Genomic DNA, 17,523 nt, shown 5'->3' with positions numbered 1-17,523 from the left:
ACCTCCCCTTTTCCTAATCTGTCACCATTCAGATAATAGTCTGTCTCTGTTTTTACCACCAAAGTGGATAACCTCACATTTATCCACATTATACTTCATCTGCCATGCATTTGCCCACTCACCTAACCTATCCAAGTCGCTCTGCAGCCTCATAGCATCCTCCTCGCAGCTCACACTGCCACCCAACTTAATGTCATCTGCAAATTTGGAGATACTACATTTAATCCCCTCATCTAAATCATTAATGTACAGTGTAAACAGCTGGGGCCCCAGCACAGAACCTTGCGGTACTAATCACTGCCTGCCATTCTGAAAAGTACCCATTTACTCCTCTTTGCTTCTTGTCTGACAACCAGTTCTCAATCCATGTCAGCACACAACCCCCAACTATCCCATGTGCTTTAATTTTGCACATTAATCTCTTGTCGGACCGTGTCGAAAGCCTTCTGAAAGTCCAAATATACCACAACTGGTTTTCCTTTGTCCACTCTACTGGAAACATGCTCAAAAAATTCCAGAAGATTTGTCAAGCATGATTTCCCTTTCACAAATCCATGCTGACTTGGACCCATCATGTCACCTCTTCCCAAATGCGCTGCTGTGACATCCTTAATACTTGATTCCATCATTTTACCCACTACCGATGTCAGGCTGACCAGTCTATAATTCCCTGCTTTCTCTCCCTCTTTTTTAAAAAGTGGGGTTACATTGGCTACCCTCCACTCGATAGGAATTGATCTAGAATCAATGGAATGTCAGAAAACGACTGTCAATGCATCCGCTATTTCCAAGGCCACCTTCTTAAGTACTCTGCGATGCAGTCCATCAGGCCCTGGGGATTTATCGGCCTTCAATCCCATCAATTTCCCCAACACAATTTCCCGACTAATAAGGATTTCCCTCAGTTCCTCCTCCTTACTAGACCCTCTGACCCCTTTTATATCTGGAAGGTTGTTTGTGTCCTCCTGAGTGAATAACGAGCCAAAGTACTTGTTCAATTGGTCTGCCATTTCTGTTCCCCATTATGACTTCCCCAGATTCTGACTGCAGGGGACCTACGTTTGTCTTCACTAACCTTTTTCTCTTTACATATCTATAGAAATTTTTGCAATCCGTCTTAATGTTCCCTGCAAGCTTCTTCTCGTACTCCATTTTCCCTGCCCTAATCAAACCCTTTGTCTGCCTCTGCCAAGTTCTAAATTTCAGCCAGTCCCTGGGTTTGCTGCTATTTCTGGCCAATTTGTATGCCACTTCCTTGGCTTTAGTACTATCCCTGATTTCCCCTTGATAGCCACCTTCCCTTTTTTATTTTTACACCAGACAGGAATGTACAATTGTTGTAATTCATCCATGCAGTCTCTAAATGTCTGCCATTGCCCATCCAAGTCAACCCCTTCAGTATCATTCGCCAATTTATCCTAGCCAATTCATACCTTCAAAGTTACCTTTCAAGTTCTGGACTATGGTCTCTGAATTAACACTTACATTCTCCATCCGAATGCAGAATTCAACCATATTATGGTCACTCTTCCCCAAGGGGCCTCGCACAACAAGATTGCTAATTAATCCTCTCATTAAACACCCAGTCTAAGATGGCCTCCCCCCTAGTTGGTTCCTCGACATATTGGTCTAGAAAACCATCCCTTATGCACTCCAGGAAATCCTCCACCGTATTGCTTCCAGTTTGGTTAGCCCAATCTATGTGCATATTAAAGTCACCCATTATAACTGCTGCACCTTTATTGCATGCACCCCTAATTTCCTGTTTGATGCCCTCCCCAACATCACTACTACTGTTTGGAGGTCTGTACACAACTCCCACTAACGTTTTTTGCCCTTTGGTGTTCTGCAGCTCTACCCATATAGATTCCACATCATCCAAGCTAATGTCCTTCCCAACTATTGCATTAATCTCCTCCTTAACCAGCAATGCTACCCCACCTCCTTTTCCTTTTAATCTATCCTTCCTGAATGTTGAATACCCCTGGAAGTGGAGTTCCAAGCCCTGATCATCCTGGAGCCACGTCTCTGTAATCCCAATCACATCATATTTGTTAACATCTATTTGCATACTTAATTCATCCGCCTTATTACAGATACTCCTTGCATTAAGACACAAAGCCTTCAGGCTTGTTTTTTTAAACACCCTTTGTCCTTTTAGAATTTTGCTGTACAGTGGCCCTTTTTGTTCTTTGCCTTGGGTTTCTCTGCCCTCTACTTTTCTTCATCTCCTTTCTGTCTTTTGCTTTAGTCTCCTTTTTGTTTCCCTGTCTCCCTGCATTGGTTCCCATCCCCCTGCCATATTAGTTTAACTCCTCCCCAACAGCACTAGCAAACACTCCCCCTAGGACATTTGTTCCGGTCCTGCCCAGGTGCAGACCATTTGGTTTGTACTGGTCCCACCTCCCCCAGAACCGGTAATGAGAATTCATACCTCACCACCGCCACTTGTTCCAACACCATGTTATGTTGGTTGGTCTTCCTTTTTCTGGAAGAACTTCACCCCTCACTCCCCAAATCCTCTCCCTGCAGAAGTCACCAGCTGCAACACTAACCTACTTCAAGTATCCTGCGACTATTGAAATCAGCCAATGGAGGCTCCACTTCAGCTTGGAATTTTTCTCCCATGTATTATTTGTGCGGCCAGGTTTGTCAATCAAATGAAGGGGAAAGGAAATAGGCAGCAGGTGCAGGGAGTAAAGGAGCTGCTAGGGTCAGTGAGTCACTGGTTTTTGGGAAAAAGCCCAGTTGAATGGCATCATTACCAAAACGGAAACAGTTTGCAAACACATTTATATAATCTGCAGTAACTCAACCCTGGCCCTCATTTTCTCTGCTGAATGGTTGACTCACACCAATAGTTACAAGGTGTTAGCTGCCCTTTGCTGCCTAAATTCATTCATTCTTCACCTGAGTGTATTAGCAGTCTTGCTCTACCAAGGAGGGTCTCACAGGCAGACCCAATTCTTCACTCAATATTGTGTTCCAGCTGGGATTTCAACCTTCCAACAGTGATCTGCACACTACTGGGACCAATTTGGGATGAAGAAAAAAAACCCTGTGGCCTTTAACTGATGTAAAATATTGCAGATGGGCAAAAGGCCATTTCACTAAATCAGAGAACCGGGACCGACTAATGTGCTGGAAACAGTCGGAGGGAATGGAGGCTCATTAGAGAAAGTGGGAGTGGGATGGGTGCCGTGACCAGTATCATGATAGCACAAGCAGCTGCACTAGGAATTTATTAATTTTTTTTTTTTAATAACCATTACAAGGGAAATGTGGAATTTAAACACAGGCAAAAGGGCCTTGGAAACAACTGAAGTTCAAAACACCAAGACCAAAGACTAATTCAAGCAAGTCACATTTCAAATTTATTACTACATTTTTTGACAAATGATGGAAAAGCCCAAATGGGAGAAAGGATTCAGGTGAGTTTCCTGAAGAGGAAGGCAGCCACCAGAGTGGCTGAGATCAGGGCCCCAGCTGCCAACGTCACAACCAGAAGCACCTCACCTGCAGAGAATGAGAAGCCATTGAGTCAGGAGTTACTAGACTGGAATTGGGTTCTCAAAATCAACACTCACCTGGAGAAGAACTCGGAATCTCCTCACGAGGCTCGACAGCTTCACTTCCCATCGAATGGACCAGGTCCTTCAGATCAGCATCCAGAATGATCAGGGGTCCAAGGGAGGCTTCACCCTCCCACACAGGCTCAGACTCTGCAACAATTCATTCCATCCAGTTACAAACAAACGTCAAACAATAGCCCCAACACCCAATACCACCACAACATACCCAGCTCAGATAGGACCTCTCTCCTGCCCCTGGAGTGAAGTCTTCCTCCAGATCGCAATCTCGAGGCTCCGCAGTTGCCCCCATCACAACAGGCACAAACCTCATTGGATACTTCCACCATGGACAGGTCCAATTCAGTCACCAGGGACCATCTAAACAAACAAGGAAGCACACGATTGGCATATGGATTCATTCTGACCAAAGAGGATCACCATTGTTGGTTAGATTTCACTCACTGGTTGGCTGGCTTCTGGAAGGAACAAGCTTTGTTGACTGAATCTGGCCTTTGATCTGCTGCAGCTACTTTCAGGTGGCAAGTGATGAAGATCTGCAGGAGACACATGCACAAGTTACTCAGTGTCAAACGCTCACTGTCTCAACATCTGGTCTCCTCTTACCAAGTCCCTGTCGTCTTCAAAGAAGCGGAATGCATCCAGCTTGAACTGAAGCTTCTCCAGGTGATCTCGCGGTGACACGAAGGAAGAAAAGGAGTCTTCGTCTCGGCTGTCCAACAGGCAACTGGAAAGAGGGTCAGAAAGAGCTGCATCATTAAGAATGGATTTCCTCCGCCAAACAGTTATGAGAGTGACATATGCAGCCCAGATAAAGACCTTACCCGTTGAAGGCAATGATGTTGTATCTGGGGGTGGAGTCCTGGTCTGGGCTCAGTGTAGCTATACAGCGGTCAATATAGAGCTTCAGAGGCATGTGGTTCACGGTCATCACAGAGGCCTCGATGTGAATGAGGTCACCCAGGTGGTAGATATTGGAGGTACGCTCTGCACTCCAGTTAGCTGGAAAGGGAAAGGGAATGAGAGCAGGAACACAAGCTTTGGGTTCCTCACTGGATTCCAAGGAATGGGTAAAACAGGCATAGTAGATAATTGACGATCACTTACCAGTCATCAGACGCAGGGAGAACGACAGACGTCCCTCTCCTGCCTTGGTGGAGGAGAAGGGGACCCAGGTGGGCTTGATCGCATTGCTGCTCACTGTCCTCTTCCTGTGGGAAGGAGCAAGGCAAGTTTTACTTCCAATTCACTACCCCATCAGAGAAAAGGAGAGCCTGTCAATCATCCACCTTACCTGGGATAATGGCACACAATAGGGACAACTACTCCACTGGTTCTCACAATGACTCCAATATGGCTTGGCCTGTAGTACAGGTGGCTGGTGTAAATCAGCAGGTCATCCGTCATCTGGGAGAGAAAATGTGATCTGGTCAGGTACAGAACAAGGGAGTTATTCTTGGACAAGAGAGCAGTGTTTGGAGAAACACACACAGCAATTCATACTTCTATTAATTAGAGTCCCAGCCCTATCCAAATCCATTTGGAGATATTGTAGGCCTCTGGGGGAAGTGAACCACAATCAAGCACTTGTGCATTTATATAAAACTCACTTGACATTGTAAAACATTAAGGCACTTCACAGGGAGGTTCAGAAAAAAAGTTTGGCACCAAATCAACACAAGATATTTGACCAAAGGCTTGGCCACAAACAAAGTTTTAATAAGTGCCATAAACAGATGGAGTGGTAGAAAGGCAGAGGGGTTTAGGGATGGAAGACAGCACCAGGGATAACTGCTCCATTGGGTCTCAGTACTTTATGGTCACATGGTGATGCATATAAAGCTGTAAATAATATATTATATTTTTATATATCAATAGGTCTCAGGGGACTCTGATCTGTAATAAAAAGGACTATGGTCACAGCTTACTTTGAGCTTGCTGTATCTAGTCTGACTATTCAAGACATAACATTCCAAATTTCAACAATCCTGAGAATTCCTTCAAAGGATTGTCTTCAGTCTAGGTTTCCTCAGTACAATTTCACCATAAGCATGTTCTGCCTTTACTCTAGGGGCAGCTTAATTTGATGAAAAATGCCTCAATTTTTCCAAGCATTTTTGCATAAAGAACACTTGAATATTTAGCAATCAGTTCCCATGATTCTTTCTACAAGTCAAAAATAGCATGGAACTCCAACTGTGTCCCAACCAATCTCAAATCAAAACTAAACCAGCAAATGTACATCAAAAAAAGTCACCCATGTAGCCACAATCCTTCATCTCACCCTCCACTGTTACATTGCTCAAGACAGTCTAGTAACCATGTACTTCAGTCCAGATGACCAGTTTATTTTCAATCAATAAAAGGTTGAATCAGGGAAAGAAACCTCCATGAGTATCTCATTTAAACAGGCCTCACTAAAATATTCTGAACATAAAGCCCAATCAAAATGAAAGCTTACATTAAAATCATATTGTTACAGGTCCATATATTTCATAGAATGTTCAGCACAAACAGTCCAGTCAGCCCAACTAGTCCATGCCAGTGTTCCTCCTCCCAGGGGCCCTTTGTTTGCAGAAGGTTTTAGATCAAGAATCACATTACCTTTACTGTGCTGTCACATTCATGGAGCCCATAATGAAATAGGACGGTGTGGTTCTGAGAGTAGACCCCAGTTGGCCGACAACCTGTTGACCCCAGGGTCAGATCAGCTGCTTTAATCAGGTGCCTGGTTCCAAATAAATCCATCTGTACACTGACCAGCAGGTTCTGCTCTCCACACTGCACCATCACAGTCTGCAGTGGAGACACACTTCGCCCCTCAGACTTACTGAAACCAGAACCAAAAGCTGGGCCTGGAGGGACACGAGTGGCCTTGTCAATGCTCCATGGGAAGTCCAAGTTTCTAAACTGCTGCCTGGTATCAGAGCAACAAACCACTCCGATCAAAACCAGTAGAAGCACCAAACCCTTCACTAGTTGCCCCATAATACAAACTACTGCAGCTCAACTGTTCTCTGTGGGGAGTCCCCTGATCCCCTTTTATACACACAGCCTGCCATCACCTGAAAACAATTGGAGCAGGTGTGGCTAAACTAAACCAATAGACTATCCAACAATCTTACTAATTGGTTGTTTCCAGAAAGTTTTTCACACAGACTGGTTAGTGATCGGGAGATGCTCCAGGTTGGAGACTATCTGGGTCTCTGGGAACAAGACAAATTCAGCTTTTGTTTTTTGATGTACTGAACATTTACTGAAACAGAATATAATGAAAGAAACATATACAGACACCTAAAGAACATACATTCTATTCAAACTATGTAAATTTAATCATACTTTACAACTTCAGATAAATACAGAGCTATATTTTATTAAGAGCTTTGATAATGTTGAACTGAAAGAAGTCTATTTCCATCTCTGTACCACTGCCCGACTCCGCCCCTGCCTCGGGTCCTCTAACCCTGCAACGCTCCGAGATCTCTGCACTCCTCCAATTGTGGACTCTTGCATCTCCCTGATTTCGATTGCTCCAACATTGGTGGCTGTGCCTTCAACTGCCTTTGCCCTGAGCTCTGTGATATCCTCCCTGAACCTCTCCTCCTCTCTGCATTTCTCCTCCTTTCAGACGCTGATGAAAGGTCATCGACATTAAATTCTCATGGAAGTTCATCGACCTGAAACGTTAACTGTGTTTCTCTCTCCAAAATGTTGCCTGACCTGCTGAGTATTTCCAAAATGTTTTATTTTTATTTCAAATTTCCAGCACCTGGAGTATTTTGCTTTTGTCCTCCTGTAAGACGCTCTTTAAGACCTATCTATTTGACAAGTTTTTGATCACCTGTTCTAATATCTCCACTTGTGACTCAGTGTCAAATTGTGTTTGATAACTTTCCTGTGAAGCTCCTTGGGTCATCTTATGATGTTAAAGGTGCTACATAAGTGCAGGTTGTTGTTAGTTTTAAAGCTGTACATGGGCTCTTTTATAATCCTTTTGGTGCAAGACCCGAAAACGATTGGAGACTTGTTCAGAGTGAGATCGGATTCAGATCTAAACAGGTTAACTGCCCTACAGCCTGATGCAGTCTGTAGTGACCTGTTGAGGTCCAATAGCTGATTGCATGTGGAGAATTGGTCATGTCTTGGTTTATTTTAATAAATCAATAGAAGTGATGCTGGATTGCCCAGTTCCACCAACAGAGAGGCAGCTGCACAAATGCCCCTTAAACTGAGGCGGCACCACTAATATAATTAAACATCATCACCTATTAAACTAAAATAAACTCATAAAGTAAATCACAATATTATTACTCGTGTCGATAAGACTTTCCTTTCCCTGCGGTACCCATCGGTTGCAGGAGGACTCGAGTGTACCAATGGGCACCGCATGCTCCCTCTCCAGGGCCACCTGAGCATGGACAAGACCGAGGAGGAGAGACAGGAAGGCTGAGTGAACCATCCCAACCCGTGGGCTGCACTCAGTCTGGGCCTGTGAATATTTGTCTTCGCCAGGCCCTGGGTCAGAGGTCAAATTATTACAGAATTCTTCTTTTCTCTCGATTATTATTGAAAATTCTTTTGCCACTTGAGCTTCCCTCCTCTCCCACTCCTGGCTCCTGAGCTCACCCACATCCCCAATTCCAGCACCCTGCTAACTATCCCCTGCCCCCTCCCCCCACTGATGCTGCCACCTACTGACCCCACCCCATCCACAATTCCTGCACCTCAATGTCTGTTACCTACCTCCTAGCCCCACCCACCCCCCGTCCCTATTCCCACACCTTTCCCCTTCAACTGGCCACTATGTGCCCCAGCACCTCACCACTCGCACTGTTCCCCGCCCCCTGTCCGAGCCCTGCCAAACCAGCTGGTCCAGACCCCACCCCCTGCAACTGTCCCTGCCCCCCATCCCCTTCCCCTACCTTCCCGCCCCCACCCTCTTCTGTTACTCTGGGACCTCCCCGGAGCCCTCCGCCCCCTCTCCAACCTTCCCCTGCTCACTCCTTAGTCCCTGACCTGGAATCCCAGCTCCTGATCTACGACCCAATAGCTCACTCAGGATGGACAGGGTGGAACTGAACCAGACAGGCAAGCAGACACCACATTTAACTTCTGAACTTGTCCTGAGCTTACTAATCTTGGCCCATGGTGTTGATCAATTTGCCTTAGTGTCGGTTATGGAAGGGGGGAAAGTCAACCAATGCCCTGCTATAATTCTTGGCCTTGCTGATTAATTGGTTTATGGAGTGCTGTGGTGTGTTGTTCATGACCTTGGCAGGAAGATGTGGAGGAAGCTGGCTGTGGTTTATTGGGGGGATTAACCGCCGCCTCAGGAACTTGTGGTTTGGTTTCGGCAGAAGCTGTGCTCAGGTAGTGTGGCGCGGCCCCATTGGAGGAAGTGTCCCGATGTGCCATGTTATAGTGTGGTTCTACTATGGTAAAATGGACAATCCATTTGTACACTCAGTGAAAAGAAAGAAAGAACTTGGGCTGGATTTTGGGGTCATTTGCGATCGGGTTTTTGCCAGGTTTTGGCCCTCCGCGGCGAAAAATCTGTCGGTCAGCTGTTTTTCACCCTGTCGCGATCCTCGATTCGTTTTTTGCGGCGGCGATGCTTAGAAACACCGGGGAGAGCTGCGCCAGGTGTGCACCGGCTCACATTGTGACACCGCTGCGAGTTTCGAGTCTCACTCGACCCGTACGCCACGAAACGCGCCCCACGATGACCACCAGGGAAAACACAGCCCTGTCGACGGTGGTGAGTTGGATAAACTGGAAAAAAGGTAAGTTAAAATTTTTAATGTTTTCATTTTTGCAGCAATTTGTGAGATAAGGGTGTTGGCAATGTTTCTTTAATGATTTTTTGACGTTTTTTCCCCTCCCAAGGCCTCTCTCTGAGCGCTCCTGGCCCCGCACTAAAGTTGGCGAGGTTCCTGTTTTTGCGCTGCAAAAGTAGTTCAACGCCTCCCTTTGCGCTCCACCTCTGGCACAGAGCCCAAATGTTGAAAGTTAAGCAATTAATCGCTAACGTTAATTGGGCAGTAAATTTCCTGCCTCGCCTCTGTTTTCACCCTGAAGACGGAAAGCCGAAGATCTCGCCCCTTGTGTCTATATAGCACATTTCACAACCACGGAACATCCAAAAGCACTTTACAGTCAACAAAGAATTTTTGAAGTGTGGTCACAGTTGTAATGACAGAATTACAGGCAGAGTCTCAGTTTAATGTCTTATCCGTAAGACGGCACCTCCGACAGTGCAGCACTCTCTCAGTACTGCACTGGAAGTGTTGGCCTGGATTACCTGCTCAACTCCCTCAAGTGGGACTTGAACCCACAACCTTCTGACTGAGGTGCGAGCATGTTACCTATTGCACCATGGCTGACCAGTTGGGCCTCTATTATGTATAATCTTCCACAGGGCCCCTATAGTTATCAAGAAAGAGATCCTGGACTTCCCATGAACAACACCAGGAGAGATCGACTCGTGTAATATATAAAGCTACTCTATGAATGAATAAGATGCGGAGGCGGTAACCCAGTCGGAGTGTTCCGATACCCAGGCAGAACGGCCAACTCCTCTTTGGACATATTCCTGGAGGTTTCATCACATGACCTCCAACCCCTCCACCAACACGTTCATCCTGAGGGCACCCCACCTTCCCATCCTGATTGGAGAGTGGAGTCATTTCCTTACCCACGCAGGTGATTTTTGATTCCCAGTCAGATAACCATTTTATCCTTTCTCCAATATTTTTATCATCAATAAACAGAAGTACTCAGAGAAAATGAAGACGACAATTTATTTTAATGCTCCTGTGATTTTTCTGCTTGCAGCAGTGTCGTGGAGATTTATCTTTATTTGGTGTAGACTCCAGGATAATCCTGGAGCGTTGGCAGCCCTATATCCAGGGCGGGCAAGTTTTCCCCACAATTTCATTTTCGAACCAGATTCCCAGACCTTTTACAATGGTGGTTGGAGATTTGGGAAGAGGAATGCTGACCCCAACAATGAAAATTAACACTGCGCAGACATGGTCAAGAACCCCTATACCAGTGTGGCATTACCCCATCTCACACTAGACACTCCTTGTGAGCTGGGAGAGTGAGAACGACCATTTTTAAGCACCTGATTGAGAGTTAGTTTTGTGCTGTGGGTCTGGGTTGGAAAGAGTGGAGATTATCCTCTAACTTATTTCAGGCAGGACCATTAAAGGCAGGAGGGAGTAAAAAAAAAGAAAGGGAGAAAGAGAGTATAGAGTCTTCCATTTCATCAGGCTGGGTCAAATCCATACCTTGAATCCCAAAAGCCCAAAGAAGAAAGCTCAATTTGTTTTAGTTTGGGTCTTTTTGTTCCCCACTCCAATGTTCTCCTTGCCTGAAGGCATTGATTCAAAGAGATTCCTCACCCTGATTGGCTGCTGTTCTTGTATGCCCAGCCAATGCATGTTTTCGTTACTTGACCGTGGTAGGGTAGGGAAGTGGAGTTTTTGTTTCATTTCCAAGTATAATTGTAAATTTTTATATTCAAAATACATTGAAAAGCAGTTCAGTACAGTTGGATGTGGTCAGCAATTTAATACAATACAGTTGGATACTGACAGCAGTTCCATTCAATACATTTGCTTGCTTTACATTGCAGAGGTACAATTCAGGATACATTGTAATACAGTCATCAAATTACAGTACATGGAATGGGTGAGGTTACAGTTAGATTTCTTTGCAACATACATTACTGAACAGAACTTGCATTACATGGTGTTTTCAGATCATGGTGCTTTATATATACAAAAAGTTTACAAGTACAGCCCAAGGGGAGTTTTATACTGATTCCAGCCTAGGGGTGGAGTTGGGAAAGGGATATTGAGGGAGTGTTGGGTTGAGGGTGGGGGATTGGAAAACAGCATCAGAAATTTGAATCCACTCCTCATAACTGCACTTTCCAGACAGGATGTCCGGATGGTGATCAGGAGCAAGAATCTTCAGCTAACTTGCCACCGCACTAGCCAAGAGTCAGAGGCCAACTCTATTCCCCCACACTGCTCCCCTTGCTGAGATTGGCAAACACTGAGCAGACCAAGCATCGAATCTGGGATTTTCTGCTCTGTTGGCCTCAGTACCATTAACAATGTTTAGTACAGAGGAGATCAGACATTGAATTTGCCTCAGTAGGTAGCACCCCTACCTGAGGTCAGAAGATCATGTATGCAAATCCCTCTCCAGAGACTGCAGCACAAAATCCAGGCCAACACTAGTTGAATACTGAAGGAGCACTGCATTGGTAGAGGTTCGTCTTTCTGATGGGACGTTCAACCGTGGCTCCATCTGGCCTCTCTAGCGGCCGTAAAATATCCGATGGGACTATTGAAAAGAGGTCAGTCCTCTACATGTTCTGGCCAATATTTATCAGAATGATACTAGGGCTAAATTATACAAACAGGCTGCTTCGACTAGGTTCGTATTCCTTGAGTAAAGAAGGAAAAAGGGTGATCGAATTGAGATGTAGGTTAAAAGGAATTGGTGGGGAAAAATATTTCCTCTGGTCAGGGAGCCCAGAAGTAGTATGAGAATAATAGGTGCAGGAGTTGGCAACCTGGTCCCTCGAGCATGCTCCACCAATTAATAAGATCATGGCTGACCTGATAATGAACTCAGCTCCCTTCCCTGCCCGCTCAAAAACCTATCACCAGCTTAAATATATTCAATGACTGCAGCCAACATTTACCTTAACTATTCTTTCTTTATGTACCCATAGAAAATTAAGACAATTACAACTAACCCTTGAGGGATATTAAATATGGATCACATTTAGTGAAGTTACAGTACACAGAGGCCAAAACATACCTACCTGCAGTGGCCAATTAAGGAGATGCTGCTTTGGTCTATTCCCTTGGCACTGGAGAGAGACTAGAACCTGCTCACACAACTTCCTGGCTGACTGAATGCTGGATGTCTGTAACCCCATCTACCTTCTGCAGAAAGATGGCAGCAGCTCCTTATTACTTACATCCATTTAAAGGCACAATATTTAATCCAGAGGAGTGGAGATTTAATAGAGACTTTCAAAAAGTTATGAAGGTTTTCATAAGGAATGGGAAGGAGAACACTTTCTAGCAGAAGGGTCAGTCACCAGATGATAGATTTAAAGTACTAAAGGTTATACTTTCCATAGAGGGAGTGCAGCAAAGGGTCACCAGACTGATTCCTTGGGATGGCAAGACTCGTATGAGGCGAGAAATCAGTCAACTAGGCCTGTATTCACTAGAGTTTAGCAGAATGAGGAGAGCTCAGTGAAATATATAAAATTTTGATGGGGTTGGACAGACTGGATATTGCCCCTGGCTGGGAAGTCTAGAACAAGGGGTCAGTGTCTCAGGATAAGGGGTAGGAAATTTAGGACATGAGAAATTTCTTCAGAGGGTGGTGAACCTGTGGAATTCTCTACCACAGAAGGCTGTGGAAATTAAGTCATGGAATATATTTGAGATATAGCAAGACAAAGGAGTATGGAGAGAAAGCAGGAATATGGTGAGGAGGGGAGAGAGAGAGGATCAGACATCATCATATTGAATGGTGGTACAGGATCAAACAGCCTACTACTGCTCCTATTTTCCATGCTTCAATATTAAATACAGGCAAAAAGGGTCAAGTGGCCTCCTACCCTGCTGTATGCGTGCAGGTTCCATCCTTTTAAACTCAGGTACTGCTGAGTTTCAACTGACCCCAAAGTGGCAGGTGGAGAGAATCAGTAAAATCTAGGCCTCCAAATCTGGTCTCATGTCTTTCAGATCAGAGGTGCTCAACCAATGGTCTGCAAAAATATTGCAAATGGCTTGCCAAGCAGCCTGGGATTTTACACAGGATATACAGCACAGAAACAGTTCATTCTGCCCAATCAGTCCATGCTCCACTCGAGTCTCCTCCAGTCTTTCATTGAAATCTAGCAGCATATCCCTTCTCCGACATGCTGGTCCAACCTCCCTCTATATACACCCATGCTATTTGTTTCAACCACTCAGTGGTAGGTTCAGGATTCTCACCACTGATTTAAAAACTTTAATAAGTCAGCTTTAAAAAAAAACATGCCATATTAGGTGGGAATCCAGCCAAGCAAAATGGTGGCTGTGATCCAAACACAACACTGCACCCCCCCTCCAATGTTTGTGATGGTAGCAGCGGCCACAAAGCCCAGGGACCTGCTCACTGAATGGAGAAAGCTGGCAGCACTGGTCTGCCACCTTAATCTCTCCGCAGCTTATGATAATTCATCCCTCACCACCGCCACTTGTTCCAACACCATGTTACGTTGGTTGGTCTTCCTTTTCCTGGAAGAATTTCACCCCTCACTTCCCAAATCCTCTTCCTGCATACGTCAGCAGCTGCAACACTAGCCCACTTCAAGTATCCTGCGACTATTGAAATCAGCCAATCGAGGCTACACTTCAGTTTGGATTTTTTCTCCCATGTATTATTTGTGCGGTCAGGTTTGTCAATCAAGTGAAGGGGAAAGGAAATAGGCAGCAGGTGCAGGGAGTAAAGGAGCTTCGAGGGTCAGTGAGTCAGTCTTTTGGGAGAAAGCCTAGTTGAATGGCACCATTACCAGCAACAGTTTGCAAACACATTTATATAATCTGCAGTAACTCCACCCTGGCCCTCATTTTCTCTGCTGAATGGTTGACTCACACCAATAGTTACAAGGGTGTTGGCTGCCCTTTGCTGCCTAAACTCATTCATTCTTCACCTGTGAGCATTAGCAGCCTTGCTCTACCAAGGAGGGCCACATAGGCAGACCCAATTTTTCACTCAATATTATGTTCCAGCTGGGATTTCAACCTTCCAACAATGATCTGCACACTACTGGGACCAATTTGGGATGAAAATAAAACCCTGTGGCCTTTAACTGATGTAAAATATTGCAGATGGGCAAAAGGCCATTTTACTGAATCAGAGAACCGGGACCGACTAATGTGCTGGAAACAGTCGGAGAGAATGGGGGCTCATTAGGGAAAGTGGGAGTGGGATGGTCGCCGTGACCAGTATCATGATAGCACAAGCAGCTGCACTAGAAATTTAGTCATTTTTTTTTTATAAAAACAGTTACAAGGGAAATGTGGAATTTAAACACAGGCAAAAGGGCCTTTGAAACAATTGAAGTTCAAAACACCAAGACCAAAGACTAATTCAAGCACTTCACATTTCAAATTTATTACTCCATTTTTTGACAAATGATAGAAAAGCCCAAATGAGAAAGGATTCAGGTGTGTTTCCTAAAGAGGAAGGCGGCCACCAGAGTGGCTGAGATCAGGGCCCCAACTGCCAACGTCACAACCAGAAGCACCTCACCTGCAGAGAATGAGAAGCCATTGAGTCAGGAGTCACTAGACTGGAATTGGGTTCTCAAAATCAACACTCACCTGGAGAAGAACTCGGAATCTCCTCACGAGTCTCGACAGCTTCACTTCCCATCGAATGGACCAGGTCCTTCAGATCAGCATCCAGAACGATCAGTGGTCCAAGGGAAACTTCACCCTCCCACACAGGCTCCGACTCTGCAACAATTCATTCCATCCAGTTACAAACAAACATCGAACAATAGCCCCAACACCCAATACCACCACAACATACCCAGCTCAGATAGGACTTCCCTCCTGTCCCTGGAGTGAAGTCTTCCTCCAGATCGCAATCTCGAGGCTCCACAGTTGCCCCCATCACAACAGGCACAAACCTCATTAGATCCTTCCACCATGGACAGGTCCAATTCAGTCACCAGGGACCATCTAAACAAACAAGGAAGCACACAATTGGCATATGGATGCATTCTGACCAAAGACGATCACCATTGTTGGTTAGAATTCACTCACCGGTTGGCTGGCTTCTGGAAGGAACAAGCTTTGTTGACTGAATCTGGCCTTTGATCTGCTGCAGCTACTTTCAGGTGGCAAGTGATGAAGATCTGCAGGAGACACATGCAGGAGTTACTCAGTGTCAAACGCTCACCATCTCAACATCTGGTCTCCTCTTACCAAGTCCCTGTCGTCTTCAAAGAAGCGGAATGCATCCAGCTTGAACTGAAGCTTATCCAGGTGATCTCGTGGTGACACGAAGGAAGAAAAAGAGTCTTCATCTCGGCTGTCCAACAGGCAACTGGAAAGAGGGTCGGAAAGAGCTGCATCATTAAGAATGGATTCCCTCCGCCAAACAGTTAGGAGTGTGACTTATGCAGCCCAGATAAAGACCTTACCCGTTGAAGTCAATAATGTTGTATCTGGGGGTGGAGTCCTGGTCTGGGCTCAGTGTAGCTATACAGCGGTCAATATAGAGCTTCAGAGGCATGTGGTTCACGGTCATCACAGAGGCCTCGATGTGAATGAGGTCACCCAGGTGGTAGATATTGGAGGTACGCTCTGCACTCCAGTTAGCTGGAAAGGGAAAGAGAATGAGCACAGGAACACAAGCTTTGGGTTCCTCACTTGATTCCAAGGAATGGGTAAAACAGGCATGGTAGACAATTGACGATCACTTACCAGTCATCAGACGCAGGGAGAATGACAGACGTCCCTCTCCTGCCTTGGTGGAGGAGAAGGGGACCCAGGTGGGCTTGATCGCATTGCTGCTCACTGTCCTCTTCCTTTGGGAAGGAAGGCGGCCAGCTTAACTTCCAATTCACAAACCCCACCACCCCCAACCGCCGTTTGAGGAAAGGAGAGCCTGTCAATCATCTACCTTACCTGGGATAATGGCACACAATAGGGACCACTGCTCCACTGGTTCTCACAATGACTCCTCCAATATGGCTCGGCTTGTAGTACAGGTGGGTGGTGTAAATCAGCAGGTCGTCCGTCATCTGGGAGAGAAAATGTGATCTGGTCAGGGTCAGGTACAGAACAAGGGAGTTATTCTTGGACAAGAGAGCAGTGTTTAGAGAAACACACAGCAATTCATACTTCTATTATAGAGTCCCAGCCCTATCCAAATGCATTTGAAGAGATATTTCAGCCTCTGGGGGAAGGGAACCTCAATCAAGCACTTATGCATTTATATAACTCACTTGACATCGTAAAACATTAAGGCACTTCACGGGAGGTTCAAAAAAAAAAGTTTGGCACCAATCGACGCAAGATATTTGACGAAAGGCTTGGCCACTTAAGCAAAGTTTGAATAAGTACCATAAACAGATGGAGTGGTAGAAAGGCAGAGGGGTTTAGGGATGGAAGACAGCACTAGGGATAACTGCTCCATTGGGCCTCAGTACTTTATGGTCACTTATGGTGATGCATGTAAACCTTTAAATACCATGTCAAACCACCAGAGGACTTATCCCCTGGAGTCCCAAGGTAACCCAGTATGCCATGGGAGCATCATTATATATTTAAAAAAAAAAGAGGTCTCACAGGCTACTCTGATCTGTAATAAAAGGACTATGGTCACATCTTACTTTGAGCTCGCAGTATCTAGTCTGACTATGCAAGACATAACATTCCAAATTTAAACAATCCTGACAATTCCTTCAAAAGGATTGTCTTCAGTCTAGGTTTCCTCAGTACAATTTCACCATAAGCATGTTCTGCCTTTACTCTAGAGGCACCTCAATTTGATGAAAAATGCCTCAATCTTTCCAAGCATTTTTGCATAAAGAACCTTTGAATATTTAGTAATCAGTTCCCATGATTCTTTCTACAAGTCACAAACAGCATGGAACTCCAACTGTGTCCCAACCAATCTCAGAAAATCAAGCCTAAACCACCAAATGTACAGCAAAAACAAAAGTCACTCATGTAGCTGCAACCCTTCATGACCTTGGCAGGAAGATGTGGAGGAAGCTGGCTGTGGTTTATTGGGGGGATTAACCGCCGCCTCAGGAACTTGTGGTTTGGTTTCGGCAGAAGCTGTGCTCAGGTAGTGTGGCGCGGCCCCATTGGAGGAAGTGTCCCGATGT

At 45.4% G+C, this 17,523-nt stretch overlaps 2 protein-coding genes across 2 annotated transcripts; both read right to left on the bottom strand.

Annotated features, from left to right (window-relative positions):
• Positions 1-3,427: 3,427 nt before the first annotated feature.
• LOC139276810 (zona pellucida sperm-binding protein 3-like) lies at positions 3,428-6,578 on the bottom strand. Its single transcript, XM_070894808.1, has 9 exons — positions 6,195-6,578; positions 4,885-4,997; positions 4,698-4,801; positions 4,415-4,592; positions 4,197-4,317; positions 4,035-4,126; positions 3,799-3,950; positions 3,588-3,722; positions 3,428-3,516 (listed from the first exon to the last, which is right to left on the bottom strand). The coding sequence occupies exons 1-9, from the start codon at positions 6,576-6,578 to the stop codon at positions 3,428-3,430; spliced, it is 1,368 nt and encodes a 455-aa protein (XP_070750909.1).
• Positions 6,579-14,841: 8,263 nt separating this feature from the next.
• LOC139276809 (zona pellucida sperm-binding protein 3-like) lies at positions 14,842-16,431 on the bottom strand. Its single transcript, XM_070894807.1, has 8 exons — positions 16,316-16,431; positions 16,112-16,215; positions 15,829-16,006; positions 15,611-15,731; positions 15,449-15,540; positions 15,213-15,364; positions 15,002-15,136; positions 14,842-14,930 (listed from the first exon to the last, which is right to left on the bottom strand). The coding sequence occupies exons 1-8, from the start codon at positions 16,429-16,431 to the stop codon at positions 14,842-14,844; spliced, it is 987 nt and encodes a 328-aa protein (XP_070750908.1).
• Between the last annotated feature and the right edge of the window lie 1,092 nt (positions 16,432-17,523).

Source organism: Pristiophorus japonicus, chromosome 12, assembly GCF_044704955.1.
Source record: "Pristiophorus japonicus isolate sPriJap1 chromosome 12, sPriJap1.hap1, whole genome shotgun sequence".
Classification (NCBI taxonomy): domain Eukaryota; kingdom Metazoa; phylum Chordata; class Chondrichthyes; family Pristiophoridae; genus Pristiophorus; species Pristiophorus japonicus.
The sequence above is the reverse complement of the archived record's forward strand: the minus strand, read 5'-3'. Positions and strand labels throughout refer to the sequence as shown.